The sequence below is a fragment of the Pseudorca crassidens genome, chromosome 5 (genome assembly GCF_039906515.1).
Source record: "Pseudorca crassidens isolate mPseCra1 chromosome 5, mPseCra1.hap1, whole genome shotgun sequence".
NCBI classification, from domain to species: domain Eukaryota; kingdom Metazoa; phylum Chordata; class Mammalia; order Artiodactyla; family Delphinidae; genus Pseudorca; species Pseudorca crassidens.
This window is the reverse complement of record NC_090300.1, coordinates 117,260,567-117,278,471: the sequence shown is the minus strand read 5'-3', so window position 1 is coordinate 117,278,471 and position 17,905 is coordinate 117,260,567. Positions and strand designations below refer to the sequence as shown.

Below are 17,905 nucleotides of genomic sequence, written 5' to 3'. Positions count from 1 at the left end.
TTTGCAAGTCATTTTAAAGAGTTTAGATTTTAGGAGCAATTGAGAACCTCTGAGTGAGCAATCAAGAGAGATCAGGTTTTTACTTGTAAAGAAGTATTACAGTTATCTAAGTGAGAAATGATGGTGATACTCATTAGAAAAATAGCAAAGGGGATGGAGATAAGTGGGAAAACACTAAAGCTATTCAGGAAAAAACATCAGGAAGACCTGATGATCAACTGATGTGAACAGACAGAAAGAAAGGAGGAAGGAATTGATCTCAGGTTTCTGGTCTGCTGGGCTGGATAGATGGCAGGGTGGTATCATTTTCAGAGTTAGGAAATAATAGAGGAAAGGCAGGGATAGAAAGGAAGATGAAGAGTCTCATTCTGGATATTTGAGTGGGAGATGCCACCAGGACCTCCAAATGGAGCTGAGTGTAGAGGTCTGCCTAGAGAGAACAGAACAAGGAGTGAGTCAGGACAACTTTGATAACTGAATCCCAGGAGGAAGGTGAGGTCCTCCAGGGCAGGCCACAGAGTAAAATCTCCTGGAACATGCAAACTTCAGCAGTAGACCCAGCAGAGCCAGAAGAATAAGAGGAAAATCAATAGCATATGTGTGGTAGACCTTGCTAGTTGCCTACTAAATACCCATTGTTTGGAGAAGAAATGGGCCAGTTAAAAACACATCTCTCCATGCAACTTTGAAACTAAGGGTGGCCATCAAACATCGTCCTAGCCAACAAGGTGTAATCAAATTCTAGTGGGTGGGACTTCCAGGAAATTTATTATTTTTCTAAAAAAACAATAGGCTGATGATTTTTCACATTCCTCCCTCAAGAACAGCACAGAAATATGACACTGGAAGGTGCAGCAGTCACCTCGCAACCACAAGAAAGAAAGTCACATACTAAGGTTGGTAGAGCAGAAAAAAATCAAAGGGAGCTGGATTCTTAATGGCTTCTTGGAGCCGATATACTTTCTCTCTACATCCTTGCTCCAGAATCAAATTTAAACCTATTTGGCTAAATTGTCTGACTGTGGTTACATGCAATAGGATGCAATCCTGATCTAGCTGGGTGCCATGAAATTCTGGGAAAGGGAATATTTCACAAATAAGGTCAACTGTGTCAAATGGCTGCAAGAGGTAAATTACATCCATAATAGAAGGCAAAGTTTAGAAAGCTGAGGTCAAGGCTATTTAGAGTAACAGGATATTAGTGAGAGAGAAGGGTAAGGAAGGCCACACACTGCGCTCTGCACCTCTTTGCAAAGTTTTGGTAAAGCACTATATTTAAATTGCCTATGTTTGGAATACTGAATGGATCCTTGTTATATGGTTTTCAAAATGCTGATGTAGAAGAAGAAAACATCCCCAAACACAAAATGGAAACAACAGTATATCATATGCTTACTCCTATGATCTTGAAACAAAGAACCATGAAGATAACCACACACCTGAATCTGAGATACACACTTTTGAAATTGTTTGTCCTCCCACAAAGTACCAAATATTACCGTTTATCCAAAATGTCTTCTGAGAAAACCAATTTTTTTCTGAAAAAAAAATTCTGACAGTTCATTTAAGTGTGGGAATCATAATAATTTAGATCTCCTACTGGTGTTTCACATCATTCATTAATATATTAAAAGCTATGAAGTCTTATAGAGAAAATACACTTAAAGATGTATTTTCCAAATTATTTTTTTAACAGCTCACAGAAAAAAATTCACTGGAGCATATTTTGAGAAAGGCCACAATAAAATATTTAAATGCTAACCATGCCAATAACAACAGTTTTCCAAACCCTTAAAAATATACTGTCATAAAAGACATACTGTATACTGATATATGAAGAATACTTATCATTTCACAAATATTTATGTGGATTTTAAATACACCTGTGTATAAGAAGATGCCTACCTCTGGGAACAGAAAGCTTTTTCTAAATGTAACAATATATGGTATTTTGTTTTCAGCATCCCCCTTCCTGAAATAAAGAGATACATTCTCTGGGACCACAGGAATGGAAAAGGTAAGCCTAATAATGTGCCTAGTACAATAAATAGCACGTAAAACCACAGCTACCATTCATATAATGCTTACTGTTGGCCAGGCACAGATCTAAGCACATTATGCGTGTTAACTTACTTAATCCTCTCCAAAGCTCTATAAGGTAAATAGAATAATATCCCCATTTCTTATTAAAGTATAGAAAGGCTAAGTAACTTCACCAAGGGCAGAAAGCTATGCTAAATGAACACTTACTGAATTTGTGGGGAACAAAATTTATTTTACCTTGACAGAATTAATCGTATCTATGAACAGTTTCCATAATGCAGTCTATGGATAAGAGCCATGGGGTTAATGGCTTAAGAGAACCCCTTATATTAAAAGAACACAAACTCCTCTTGGAATAGGTGTTGTTATTCACCTGACGCTGATGATCAAAATTGTGAAGGAGATTGAAGAATCATAGCTGACAGAGTCCAGAAGGAACCTGTTTCACAGGAAACCATACAGAGACCTAAGTGGTCATTACTTTTTAAAAAGAAGGAAAAAAAAGAAAAGTGGTAAGGAATTGACTTTATTGCCTACAAATATTGGGGAGTCTAACCACATAATTCTGAGGTTATTATTCAAGTTTTAGGTTTTGGTGATTTTGACAAAAGATGAGAGAAGTGGAGGAAAAGGTAATTATCAGCAGGACCTAAAACATTGTCTCCACTGGCCAGAAAACATTGTCTGGCCATAAAACACTGGCCATAAAACATTGTCTCCGTTCCTGTGGAATTTTTCTTTCCTGAAGTAGTCCCAAAGGTAAATACGTTATAATCATATTTTCCAAGAATTCCCTCAAGCAAGATTCAACAAGGCTGCAACCTGCCCTAGACTTCTTTTTTTATATATATATAAATTTATTTATTTTTGGCTGCATTGGGTCTTTGTTGCTGCGTGCGGGCTTTTTCTAGGAGCAGTGAGTAGGGGCTACTTTTCATTGTGGTGCACGGGCTTCTCATCATCGTGGCTTCTCTTGTTGCGGAGCACGGGCTCTAGGCGCACGGGCTTCAGTAGTTGTGGCGCAAGGGCTTCAGTAGTTGCGTCTCATGGGCTCTAGAGCGCAGGCTCAGTAGTTGTGGCGCCCGGGCTTAGTTGCTCTGCGGCATGTGGGATCTTCCCGGACCAGGGCTCAAACCCGTGTCCCCTGCATTGGCAGGCAGATTCTTAACCACTGTGCCAGCAGGGAAGTCCCTACACTTCTATTTTAGAACTAAGGGAAGTCACTTGGGTGACGATGACAAGTGCTGAACTGTATGATCAAAATGTTCTCAGTGTCCTTCTACAAACACAGGCTCCTAATCCATTTTCTAGAGTCTGACCGATATAAGAATCTAATAAAAGGGTAACTTAATATGACTCAATCTAGATAAAGTACAGTATTATTTGGTAAAGAGATACAGGGTGATGAAGAAGGAAAGATTGAGACAGAATATAGATCCCTTGTGAGGGACGTCCTTTCCCACTTTCTTCTTAACTTTCTGGGTTTACTCTAAGTTTTACTTCATCATTCACTGGATAAGATTAAAAATGTCCCCATTCAGGCATACTAAATACCTTGGTCATAAATTTTTATTTCTCTTGACAAGTGTAAAATGTCATAAGCGCTATTAAAACTTCAATTTAAACCTCTGGTTAAATACGACATAACTTAAAATGTTACAAAAGCTACAATTTCCACTTTGGATACTAAGAGACTGCGATTAGAAACTGTTTTATTATACTCAGAAACCTAAATTAAACATCAGATGTACTTTATTAAAATTTAGGTCGCACTTAATAACGATCTTCAAACATAAGAGCTGCTATAATTTAGAAATGGCTTTTCTGTTATCACTTACCATGTAAAATGAAAGAAAGTCATGCTGCAGCACAGAATTTAAGTAAATTAAAGTAATAACTTTGTGTTAACATATGCTGATGCATATAAGGGATATTGATGATGGAAGCTGAATAATCTTTTGTTCCGAACCTCTTTTAATACAACAAATGATCTTCAGGTAATTTAAACTAAAAGTCAGAAGGACAGATTAAATGATTTCCAAATGATCCTTCCAGCACAGTTCCATTCTTATTAATAAAACCTAGTTTTGTTTTATTTCACAGTTTTCATTCTAGGAAATGTAAAGTAAAATAAAAAAGCTAGCATTTCTCTTTTGGATTATGCTAAGCAAATATAGCCTTCCATGAATTTACTTAAGAATATATAAGATCATTTCACATATTACTTTTCTTGATGAATGATGGCATGGATATTAATAGAGGTTTGAGTATCCCCTTCTCTGATTAATATTCCACTCTGTAAATATTCATATGTAGGAAGCAATTATTTTTCCTTATTCATCCAGGCAAATGTATTTTTGTGCTCTCCCAAGCTTACCCCTACCATACCAGTACCTGCTGCACCGCCACCCGCCCAGTGCGCATGCTCTCTCTCTTCCCTTCCCTGTCTCTGTCTTTCTCTTTCTCCGCCCCCTCCTCCTTGAATCTCTTTCTCTTGTTACTCTGGATATGTTTCCCGCTGTATCCCTCTTTTGCTTTTCTTTCTGTGTGTTTCTCTTCCTCCATTTCTGCCCCTGAATGCTGTCTCTACCAGTCTCTTACATATCCCTCCCCACTCTGTGCCTCCACTTTTACTGGTTTAGAAACCCAGGATAGTTCCCCTAAAATCATACTTCACCTGCTTCTCTTTTTAAAAATCAACCACATTGGGCTTGCATTCCCAAAAGGTGTTTGGGGCTCTGGGAGATGAGCAGGGGTCTATGAACTCCAGTTCACCACAATGTATACTAGGCTTCTCAAACTTGAATTTGCATGTGAATCATATGAACCACCTTAAAATATTGTTTAAATACAGGGTCTGATTCAGGTGGTCAGGAGGGGGGCCCAACATTCAGCATCTCTAACTTGCTACCAGGTGATGCCAATGCTGATGGTCCATGGAGCATATTTTGAGTAGAAGCTTCCAGCTGCTGCCTGTAGTAGACCCAATCCTTCCCACATCTGAGTTTGCCTCCCCACACGTTACCATCTGCGTGGGTCTCTTCTTTTTCTTATCCATATCATGCCTAGTTGCTGCAGCACCTAGATTTCCATTGGTTTTTACATCTTATTTTAATTAAGCTTTCCTAAAAATATATTTCATCAACCACAGATGAAAGCCTAAGGTTGTAATGAAAAATATTACTATGTTATAATTTTCTTTGATTTCTCATCAAATTTGCTTCATTAAATATAAATCTATTGGACTATGATAATAGCTTTACATATAATATACAGATTACTGGCAAAGTACAGGAATGCAAATAATTCTACTTTACAGAATACTTATTTTGTGTATTTTTCCCCCCTATCCAGAAAGAAAAAGAGAAAGTAAAGATGGTTAGGTCCTGTTTTGCATATGTAAAGTTTCTCAAGGGAACTTCAGAAAAATCCCTTCAGGTACCATCAATACTAATTGTTTCCTTATCAGTCAGGAAGTTTAAACCCCTTTGTTTTCTATCAGCCAGTCATTACACTCATAAACACAGGTTGATGCTACTCAGAAGGGGTCAGTACACTTAGAGAGCTTGTCCTACACTTACTAGAGCCTAAAAAGAACTCATTTGACTTTTTGTACTAGTGGAAGTCAACTAAATTTCCTGAGTAATGTTATCGCCCAAAAGAGCCAATTAAATACTCCAAAATCTTGAAAGAAAGAAAAACTCCCAGGGAAATAGTACCGAGACTGCATTCTAAGAGCCGTGCCTTCAAATGAGTGTTTGAGATCACGTGACCTGCTTGCCTTTACAAACAAGTTGTGTGGAAATGAGATTGTTCCTTCAAGTGGCGTTCTCATACTTTATGATGCTCCTCAGACATGGAATAAAACACTTCCAAGTTACATGTTAGATCACGTCACTTACAATGGGCCAGGAATTGTGCTAGGCACTTGAGTCACAGATGGCTCCAGAGGAGGTGACTCTTGAGCCAATTATAAGAGAGTGACCGGGGGCTTCCCTGGTGGCGCAGTGGTTGAGAGTCCACCTGCCGATGCAGGGGAAACGGGTTCGTGCCCCGGTCCGGGAAGATCCCACAGGCCGTGGAGCGGCTGGGCCCGTGAGCCATGGCCGCTGAGCCTGCACGTCCGGAGCCTGTGCTCTGCAACCGGAGAGGCCACAGCAGCGAGAGGCCCGCTACCGCAAAAACAAACAAACAAAAACAAAAAGAGTGACCGGTGGAACAGGAAGAGAAGCACATTCCAGGCTGCGGAAACAGAGGAAAGTGCCATTTCTTGGGGCTGTGATGGGCTGCAGCATACTGAACTACTGTCAGCCATTCAAAGCTAACATCACCTAATCCAAATTCTCAATTCCACTTTCACGGTCATAGACTTGACCTTGACTTCACCATCAGCAATGATTGCATCTCTTGGAAAATCTCAGCTTCTACTGACTCACCCTCCAAAGCTAAACAAAGTCTTCAATCTCCAAATCTAATCTTCACTTTTCTCTTCATCTCTATTACTACACTTATTTCAAACTAGCACCATCTCCTGCCTGTAATACTGCAATAGCTTCCTAACTGGCCTCCCTCAATCATTCTGCAATTCATTCTCCCAACGTGCAGTACGCAAGTATCACATGAGTGACATTTTAGACTATAAATAAGATCATGTCACCTCCATCATTGCCTGAAAACTTCCTGTGGTTCTCATTGCACTGAACATACAGTCCAATATCACTAACCAGGTTACAGGATCCTGCATGACCTGGCCCCCATCCATCTCTCTAGCTGTTTCCCTTACTCATATGCCATACTAGCTATCTTTCATTTTCTCAAATATGCCCAAGTCTATCATTTCTCATGGCCTTTTACATGTACTATTCTTTTTGCCTGAAACACCTTTTCTTTTACTTTGTGTCTTGGTAATATCCACGGGTATTTCTGCTCTCAGCTTAACCCCAATCCTTCCTGGCACTTGGCACAATTTTAAGGATAAAGTTATTTGTGTGGTTAGTTACTTATTTTCTGTCATCACAACCCCCTCTTCCCACTATTTTGTAATTTCTATGAAGGCAGAAACCATTTTCTTTTTTGTTCACCACTGAATAGCTAAAACTAAGCAAAAGGCCTGGAAAGAGTTACTTAGGGAAAAATATCAATTTTTTGGATAAACTATATTTCGTTATTCTTCATATTTTTATTTAATGCCTGACTTTTTAAAAACAACATTTTTAATGCCCACATTGTGTAACTAAGAAAAGAACTTTTATGCCTTCAAAACATTCAATGGGGCTTTATTCTAATCTGACAAAAAAGCTTGAATTGATAATTAATGAAAGGTTTAAGTTAATTTATATTGTATTAATTAAAATTAACTATACTAAGAATGTTTAGGTATGTTTTATTAAACTTGTCATTGAAGCAAAAATTTTTAAATAAATACAAATGATTCTCAAGTTAGTCTCTGTATGTGGGAAAGATGTCTAGCATTTAAATCACAAGTAAGTTAGGAGGATTAAAAGGAAGGGTGATATGATGATAAGATTTAAGAGATAACCATGGTTATTAGTTTTTAAAGGCAATGTTGTTGATATGAGGAGACACTGCCAAGAATTTCCCATAAATAACTAAATACTGAATTGATTTCCTGGAAGCCTCAAGGGACTTTATATCTAAGCATCAAATAGTGTTGGAATAATCATCTTAGTACTTTTCAGCGTGTGTGGACACCATCTACTTTTTGAGAAAATAAAAGGAGTGGCTAATGAGACTGGTAATGGAATACATAACCTTTAACCCCAAGATTACTGGATTGAATCTGGTCCAGGACGGTGTATGTAGTAATATCCAGCAGATGGAACCTGTTTTGTAACATCCAATCTAGAGAGCTAAACTCTTCCATTTAGTCTTTATGACATAGCTATGTGTTCCAACATAGCCAATGCCTTTTTTTTTTATTTAACCAACCAAGAAAAGACTGAATATTAATTGAATAGTAAATAGTTTTCCCTAGAGAACATACAATGATGTTAGGATATCTAGAAGGATATCCACCCAACTTTCAACAGTGGTTAACTCTGGGCAAATGAGATTACAAGAACATATATTTTAAAAGAGCAAGTATGTTCTATAATGCATGTGTTTAGAAATAACATACAATAAGTTATTTTAAAATGATCTCCGTAAGCTTACTAATCATATTCCTTAACCTGAGTTTGGGAGCAAAGGAATGAAAATGTATGACATGTCCCCACTCTAAGATCTTTCTACAAATTTGCTAAAGATTAATAAATGACAGTTGTGTGAGCCAAAGAAAAAACAATAAAAGTTTGCCTAAGAAATCAACTGCACACATATCTACAGCCCATAATTGGTTTAACTAAGAGTAGTTTTAAGATAGAATGTCACCTGTTGGTTATTTATGAATAAGTAGTACATTCTCTGACACAGCCACCTCCTTTAACACCCACGTTCAAAAGGTCAACGGACTTCGTCCTTTTCTACTAAAATACCCATTGAAACTTAAACTTTCTCTTTATGCCCATCGTCACTGTCATCTCTCACATGGGTTATGGAATATGGGTTTCTGCTTTTATATTTCATACTAAATACTCTTTGGACAGATAAAACCAAAAAAAAGAAGAAGAAGAAAGAATTTTTATGTTATTTCAAAGAAAATGAGAATTGTCTCCTCTCTTAATGTAGTATAGAAAGGATACTGTTCTTACTTTTCTCAACAAATACGGAATTCACACTATATTTACTTGAAGACATAATATTTCTATCCTCAATTTATGACACAATTTAAACCCGATATTTGGATGCAGCAAGTGATCTGATGGACCACGGAGATTACACGATTTTTCCCCCTGGTTTTCTGATTTTTATTTCTCAGTTACTAAAGATGATAAAGTAACTACAAATCCAACTTAAAAATCCCCAAATAATTGTTATTTAAAGACAGCTATAGGTGGAATGTTTGTGCCACCCCCCAAAAAAATTTGTATGTTGAAATCTTTATCCCCAATGTGATGGTATTTGGAGGTAATTAGGGTGGAATGAGTTCACTGGGGTGCAGCCCCTGTGATGGAATTAGAGTCTTTATACGGGGATAGAGACCAGAGCTTTCTCTTCACCATGTGAGGAAACCAGGAAGAGAACTCTCACCAGAACCTGACCATGCTGGTACCCTGGCCTCTGACTTCCAAGCCTCTAGAACTATGAGAAATAAAAGTTTGTTGTGTAAGCCACCCAGTACGTGGTATTCTTGTTAAAGCAGCCTGAACTAAGACTGGCAACAGGGCTTCCCTGGTGGCACAGTGGTTGAGAGTCCGCCTGCCGATGCAGGGGACACGGGTTCGTGCCCCGGTCCGGGAAGATCCCACATGCCGCGGAGCGGCTGGGCCCGTGAGCCATGGCCGCTAAGCCTGTGCGTCCAGAGCCTGTGCTCCGCAACGGGAGAGGCCACAACAGTGAGAGGCCCGCGTACTGCAAAAAAAAAAGACTGGCAACAACAAAAGACTATATTCTAACTGGTGGTAAAAACTCAAGTCTTTAGTAAATATAATCATGTCACAGAACTTAGCAATATTGCTTCTTAAGTGAAAAAACATGTGAATTCAAAACGAAAATTTTAATGTTATACCAACTGTAAAAGTTACAAAAATGAAAATTTTCATTTGACCCTAAGACAAAAATGATTTAAGTCAATACTATTTGCATGCCTTGCATTAACAACGAGAATCTAAAGATAAGGGTAAATTTCTCATACCAGGAATTTCAACTCAAGATGGAATTTAATATACTTAACATGCTCTGTACTTAACCAGAAATTAATTTAAGAAAATTTACTTACTGAAACATTTAATTTAAATTTTAGTATATTAACACACATATCTTCAAATTCAAAATGAAGTCAGTCCATTTCTGAAATAAAAAGCATCCAGATCCCCTTTGTATAAATAATCCTAGTGTCTGGCCATAATACAAGGAAAGAGAAGAAAGCAGTGAAACCAACAGCACCGACAATTAGATTTATGATTTATAATTATGTGCCAGTCACTGTGCTACACACTTTATATGCATTATTTCATTTATTCATGAATCAATTTTGCACCAAAAAGTCATTGCATTTTAGGATATAAGTGTGCAACAAAGAAAAAAGATATTTTAAAATCATTAAACTAAATGAATCTTTAACATTCTTCATTTGAACACTGAAAACAAAAATAATACATATATAAATGTTTTAGAATCTCATCAAATCATGGAAAATCGCAAAGTTTTTTTAAAAGATAAAGCAGATTAGAGGAAACAAATATTTTCAAAGATGCAATATAGAGCTAGTTCAATTTCAAAGATAAAAAGTCCTTCAAGGAACAATATATGTGTGTGTGCACACATATAAAGGTCAACTTGATTGTGTGCACAATCAATCAATCAATCGATCGATATTTTACAATATAATGGCATATTCTATTTTCACCTGCTCAGCGGTACCATTTTACTGCCAGGAGTCATCCTTTCATCTTCAATGCTCCAGATTTTAGAAATACATTCTACTACACCAACACCTGGCTCCTTAGCATACACGTCAGTACACTTTCTCATTTTATCCAAAGGAGGAAAATCAGATAATTCGAATTCTAAATCACTTTATAAGGAGAATTGTTTAATAACAATGAAAGATCATAGTGTATTGAAAGTAGTGGGAAAATATTACTTTAAAATATAAACATTTTACCTCAAAGTAATTACTATTAAAAAGCACCCCGGTTAATAAAATCTGGGAAGATTAATCTCTGATTAATTGTACAAAATTATTTTTTTCTGGAAAGATAGTTCTGTGTTTTGCTGCTAAGACAGTCAGCAGATGTCTGCCTAGTCTGAAGGGAATTTCTCTTCCTCAGGAGAAAACAGCTTACATAGGAAACAAATAGCCGTATGCTGACTATGTACTACTTAGCAGATGACGTAGAGAGACATGTTCTGTAATCGAAAGCATGAGGGTCAAGGTTCAAATTAATTTTCCTTAAAATTCAATGCAATTACCCAAGATCGAGTTACTTATTAAATATAAGTTGTGTTGAAGAACTGTGCTATCAATTTGTGCCAGGCATAAAATAAAGTTCTAAATTTACTAACTGGTAATGTTGAATATGGAAGGACAGACTCGTAAAATATTTTTCTAAACATTTAGTAGACTCTCAAATAGAGCTAATACGAAACAAAAAAATACTACTTGCAATACCATTTTAGAAAGCTGGGTTTGAAACTGAGTTAAACAGTGAATTTTCATAAGTCTTAGAAACAGCAATATATTCTAAATTTACAAGTTAAAGTCCTCATCAAGATATATCATTCTTGGCTTGCAAAGAAAAACAATAATTAAAAAAACAAATTAAAAAAAATGCATCTGTGATTAAAAATTGGTTTCCTTACAGAGATAAGCTTCCAAAAATTCAAGGTGGAAACTTTAGGTGTAAGGACTACCATATATTTCTTAGCATTCCAATTCTTAGACTTTATAATTGTGTGAGATAAACTTAATTGCATCAAAACTGAGTTTTCAAGAACAAGAATACAATTTTTACTACATGGCAAAGATCAGCACCTAAAGATCGGTCAGTGCTTTTCACTGGGTCCAACCTGGTTATAATTGCGATTTAAATGAAAACAAAAATAAATAATCCTAAAGATAACCAATAAATGCAATCCTTTTGGTACATTATTTAAATTTAAATAAATATTAAAAACACAAAAGAGAAGAATATTTTCATTTCTATACAAAAATAAAAGTTTTAAATGATGTTCCATAACATTTTTTTCTCCACTGTTTGAGAGATTGACAACTGTTAGGAACCAAGAAATCCAGTTGTTGTTACAGCTGTAAAACTTGGTTTAAAGGCAAATAAAACACAGATAAATGTTTTTAAAAGCATTACCAACAACTGTGCTGTGAAACCAGTGTTGCCTCAAGACACTTTTGTTAATGCTATTACTTTGGGCTATAGCGTCACTAAGAAATTAGATGAAAGCTTTGTCTTCCTGTGTCTGAGCCTTTGGGAAGAATAAGAATAGCTCTTACTGAACTTCTGGTACCTAAACTAAGAAAATATGCAAAAAAATAGTAATATTCTCCAGGAAATAATAAAACCAAGCTATAATAGTACTTTATAGATTTAACCTACAGCAAATATGACCCATGTTTCCCTGCCCTCCTTCCCCTCCTGTATTTGTGTAACATACAAAAGGCTAGTTTTGATTTTAGGATGCAAACATATTTTAAAATGGTGAATGAGCAGTAACCATTGGCTAAAATAAATAACTGAAATACATGTGAACTAAATTACTATATATCTATTTGTAGTGCACTGAACCATGAATTTTTTTAGACACAAAAACCCATTTTAACTGCAGAGTACTTAATTTTTCCCATATAACTTATGTGACCAAATAACACAATTTCTTTAAATTAAAACATGCTTTTAATTTTTACAATTTATATAAAAATTATTGGAAGCAAACACTACTTGAACTTTTCTCATGTTTTCAAATAATTATTATCACTAATAAGGTGATCCTGGGCTTCCCTGGTGGCGCAGTGGTTGAGAGTCCACCTGCCGATGCAGGGGACACGGGTTTGTGCCCCGATCCGGGAAGATCCCACATGCCGCGGAGCGGCTGGGCCCGTGAACCATGGCCGCTGGGCCTGCGCGTCTGGAGCCGGTGCTCCGCAACGGGAGAGGCCACAACAGTGAGAGGCCCAAGTACCGCAAAAAAAAAAAAAAAAAAAAGGTGATTCTTATTATCAAACTACCCTTATTAACAGCAAACTATATTTGATAAATATATAATATCTATATACTTCTCCCTTCCCAAGTATATGAATTGTTACTGAATATGATCTTAAAGTATTTTCTAGAGTAGTTTGATTAAATTTTATTCAGTAAATTATGATATCCTTTTTTCTCTGGAGCTTGACAACATTTTGGAATGTGTCAGGAATATCCCACTAAAATTTGTGAACTATGCATTAAGGGACTATGTATTTGAATATTTTACTGGTAAAAGTTATATAGTGCTCTTATGTCTGGTTTCAATTTCATGATCGTATATTTGTTGACTGAGACTGCAAGAGCTTTTCCCATAATGGACTCTCAAGGTAATGGAACGTCTAAGTTAGAAAGAGAACTTAACTGGAAACTAATGGTGTCTTTTAAAATAACTGCACAAAAGCCAGATTAAAACAGGTCTCTAAATCCCAATCCATTAAGGATATCTTGATCATCTGAGGTAAAACTAGAGGTGTTTTGAAAAGGAAGATCTAGAGGGTAAGCATTTAGACTCTCTACTAAAGTCTATAAACTTTTTTAAAAATTCTGACAATGATAAGAATACAAAGAGAGTAGAAAATAATACAGAAGCATGAGATGATCTTTGATATTTCTGTTGGTACACATTTCTTATAAAGAATTCTAATTCCAGAGAATAAACAAACACTGTTTTTCCCTCCTCATCCTCAGTTTCTTACATACCCCACACAGGAGTTGGCCTAGGTTATCTACATCATCTTTCTTGATTCTCTAAATTTGTTCTCAAATGTTAACTCACATTTATCTTCATAGAAAATAATAATTCTTAAGTATAACGATGCCAAGCATTAGAAAGGTGTTAATATCGTAACTTTGAAAGATGACTTTGTCAAAACATATATATGTGTCTTATAAATAAGTTGAAACTTTAAAATTATTTTGCTTGTGCTACATTTAAAGTTGAGCTTAAAAAACAAAAGAAAAAGAAAAATATCTTTCTGCTGTGATTATAGCTTTTATACATCTCACTGATTTAGCTCTAGAACCTTCACTGAGAATCAAGGCAATAAGAGAAAGTACAATAAGTTAATTATCAGTTAACTGTGAATAGAGAAATATAAACTTGGGTTTCAAGTAAATGTTTTAAAAATGTGAATGCCTAATTCTGACAGAGGTTTAAATGGTTACTTTAATTTTTTATTCTATCTAATTAAATTTTATGCTCGTATCAGATATCTTTGGCCTTCTGTCTCAAGGTAAGTATTACGTGGCTCTGTGAGTGTGTTCAAATCATCTAAATTCTCTGGAGATGATTTCACATTAACAATATGATTGAGTTGGAATAATCTACCTTTAAATTCCTTTCTATGTCTATAATGTCATAATTATCTGCGGTTCTTTATATTCATGTTCTAGTTGAATGCAGGAGACAATGTTAGAGATTATGAAAACTGAGTATATAACTAAAATTTTGAACATACATTGTAGTAAAATATCAATCACCTTGGAAAACATTATATATAAATATAGACATAGTTATGTATACAGTTTCATATATAATTATAGACAGCTAAATTTAAAGTGATATTAAAATTTAAAGTGAATTAGATCTAAATTTCATTTGTGTCTCCAATCCCTATACAATTCTCAATTTCTGTCACATATACATATACACAGCAGGATTCTTTCAAAGGAATGGAATTTTCTGGCCACCTCTTGAATGTTTATTGAAAATAAGCCTAATTCTAATTCAAATACAATACACATCTAGACTCTATATATAACAACTTAATCATTAGTCAACTAAATCCTTATTGAGGTAATTCCAAATGAGCAGCCTTTGGTATTTGTGTAAATAAACTGAACCATCAACTCCCTGAGGATTCCATCCATGTGTTTTCCTCCAAGGGTGCACTACAGTGTAGCCAAGATAATACAGTATGAGGCATATACATACATTTCTTTGGATATAGCTTTACCGAAAGTGTATTTCTGAGAATTAGAAACAGTTTAAAACTACACCCTACACTACCAGGTGAAAGTATTTCTCCTAATGAAGACAAATGAAAAATACCCTACACTATTATATTTCCATAAACATCCTCATTTTCTATATATTTAAAAGGAACAAAGGAGGCGAATACATCCATTTCAGTGAGCATGTTCAACAGAAAAACAGCTCCAAAAAGTAAAACAAAGCACAAGAAACTCTGCTCCATACTCTGTAATAACCTAAATGGGAAAAGAATTTGAAAAAGAATAGATATACGTATACGCATAATTGAATTGCTTTGCTGTACACCTGAAAGTAACACAACATTGTAAATCAACTCTAGTCCAATATAAAATAAAATTTTTTTAACTAAAAAATTTTTTTAAAAAGTAAAACAGTTCAACAACTATGCGTAAATCCCAATTTAGCTTGAATAACCAGCTAAGATGAGAAATATAGAAAATTCAAACAAATAGTAGATGATATTCATATACAAATCTAGAGATTTTCCTCAGGTAAAGCCTGTGATACAGGTTTAAACTTTTATTACTGTGATCAAGTGAAATGATCCCATGTGGCCATCTCTCCAAACACAGAAAGCCCATTTTACTTACTGGCTACCTCCAGCGATGCATTGTGACTCACAGCCTCTCCGAGGTAATTCCTTGCTACACAGACATAGACCCCTTCATCAGGCCTACTTTTTCGTCCATGCACTATACGTAAGAAAAATAAAGATCCACTTGGCAGCAACATTCGGTGTGAGCGAGGGTCATCTTTGTCTGTCTCCACTCTCTCCCCACCTTTGTACCATTCAATGGTGGGTGTGGGGCGGCCTTCAGCTTTGCAGTTCAAAGTTGCAGGTTCTCCTTTTGAGACAATTAGGTCAGAAGGGTGTTCAACAATGCGAGGTGGAAAATCTTCCTGACGAAGACGGGAGCCTGCATAAGAATTGACAAAATATCTTCATTTCATCACTTGAAAACAATTAAAAGTCTTATTTCAAAAGCATAGGCGTTAGCACTACTATCTAAACACTGCATAATAATGACCTACTCTTCCTCACCTCCTTACTAACTAATCCTTCTGGTGTCCACCTTGACTATACCTTCTAATTCCTGAATCCTTTTGACCCACCACTTAGAAAGTGCTCTTGCTAAAACTTTGTACAAATCCTGTCTGCTCTCCAAATCCCTTGTCCACAAATCCTTTCAGAACCCATTACCCTGTCTGTTTGTACCATGTACGTGCCTGTTTTTGCAGAGGAATGTGTTAGAGAATTGTCGACTATTACAAATAATGGCATGGCTTCCTGGAATCTCATTTTTAATGAAACATCAATCAACACTTTAGCAAAACATATGCTATATAATAATAAACATTTATGTTAAAATATATATGATGGAACTGTTCTTTATATTTTTCTAAATAATAAATATATATGTGTATATATGTGTGTGTGTGTATATATATATATATATATTTACTTTCCCAGAGTTTTTATTAATAAATTAAGTTCATTTGTCTCCAATAATTCTGTTACTATTTTAGTAGACTTCAAAGATGAAATGTTAAATAATGGAGTTTAAATAATTAAATATAACATTCAATGAAAAAGGATACTAGGTGAGAGCCTACATTCTCGACCTTATATATTACTTAATAAGTGAAGGCCTGAGTGTATGTGTCATTTAAATATTTTCTGTCTGTACCTTATTTTTTTCAATGAGATTATAATCTCTAAAAGAGGGATCAAGTTTCCTACCTTACTGTTGCCATGGATAGATTTCATATGTAAAAATCTTAGCGATTTCTCAACTTCAACAACCAAACCTTAAACCTTGTTCTCATCCAGTGTTCCGATCTCAATAAACAATGAAAAGTAGAAACCAGTCTCGCTTGACACCCCTCTTTCTGTCCTCTAACCCTCCCCCAAGTTTCTTAAATCAATCTACTCATCTCACTCTCTACAGCCAGCTACGATCCCAGATCAAAGTACTATAGATTCCCACCAGGATTTAGGAAAGCAATTAAATAGCTTCACTTCAATGCAGCCAAATAATGGCTCTGAAATACAAATACAATCTGGGTCCTCCCCTACTTCAGTGGCTCTTAAAGTAAACTCATCGCTCTTAAAATCTTTAACAAAACTTACAAGAGACAGTGTGTTCATTCCCCTATCTAGATCTCAGGATGCTTCCTGTTCCACTCCTTTCTCTGCTTTCTTCACCCCAGTCTTCTGTTAGTTCCACAAATATATTAAGCTTCTTCCTACCACAGGCCTATGCCTGCCACAGCGTCTGGGATCAAAAGGATCTTACCCTGGTTTATACCCATTCTTCTTTCAAATCTCGACCTTCCCTGATCTTTACCACAAAACTTAAATGCTTCTTTTTAGCAAGGGTATGAAACTACCTATGGTAAAATAATCAGAATTATATTTTAAATTTATTTGTTTGATGCTTTGAACACTGTCTGTCTTTCCCATCACTCTGTAAGATCTGTGGGTCTGATTTTGCTCATGGTTGCTTCCCTTATCCCTGGCAGAGTGCTGAACACACTACAGATACTCAACAAATTAGTGTTGAGTAAATAAAAAAATAAAGTGCTAACAGCAAAACCCTATTTGAGTGGAATGATCTGAAGCTTAATAATCATGCACTGTACAAAGAGACTTTAAAAGATTTTATTTTTAAATTGTAACCATATAGGCGTACTGTTTAACCTTTACTAGACTGTAAGCTCTGCATGGGGTTTATTTACATCTCTAATTTGTAACTGCTGCAGTTACTATTTCTTAATGAATGATGAAACTAAAAGATCTATTATTTGCTTATGTCTACCATGAAGCAAAAAAATTATAATCTGAAATATTGAGTAATAGTTTTATAATCTGAAATATTGAGAAATAGCTTTAGTTCAGTGCATGGTATACAGCATATTATAAGTCCGTTAAATGAAACCAGGCTCTAAAAGAGGAGGAACTAAGCCAGCTACATGGGGAAAAAATTACTTGGAAACTCGTGGTCTTTAGCAAAGGCTATACTGAAGGCAAATGAAATTTAAATTGAAT

At 35.7% G+C, this 17,905-nt stretch overlaps 1 protein-coding gene across 6 annotated transcripts in view; it reads right to left on the bottom strand.

Moving 5' to 3' along the window:
* Window positions 1-17,905, bottom strand: part of ROBO1 (roundabout guidance receptor 1) — a 404,318-nt gene that overhangs the window by 308,862 nt on the left and 77,551 nt on the right. For all 6 annotated transcript variants that reach the window (XM_067739205.1, XM_067739201.1, XM_067739202.1 and 3 more), the window contains exon 2: window positions 15,447-15,773. In XM_067739205.1, coding sequence (XP_067595306.1) covers window positions 15,447-15,773 — 327 coding nt within the window. The remainder of the gene's footprint in view (window positions 1-15,446; window positions 15,774-17,905) is intronic.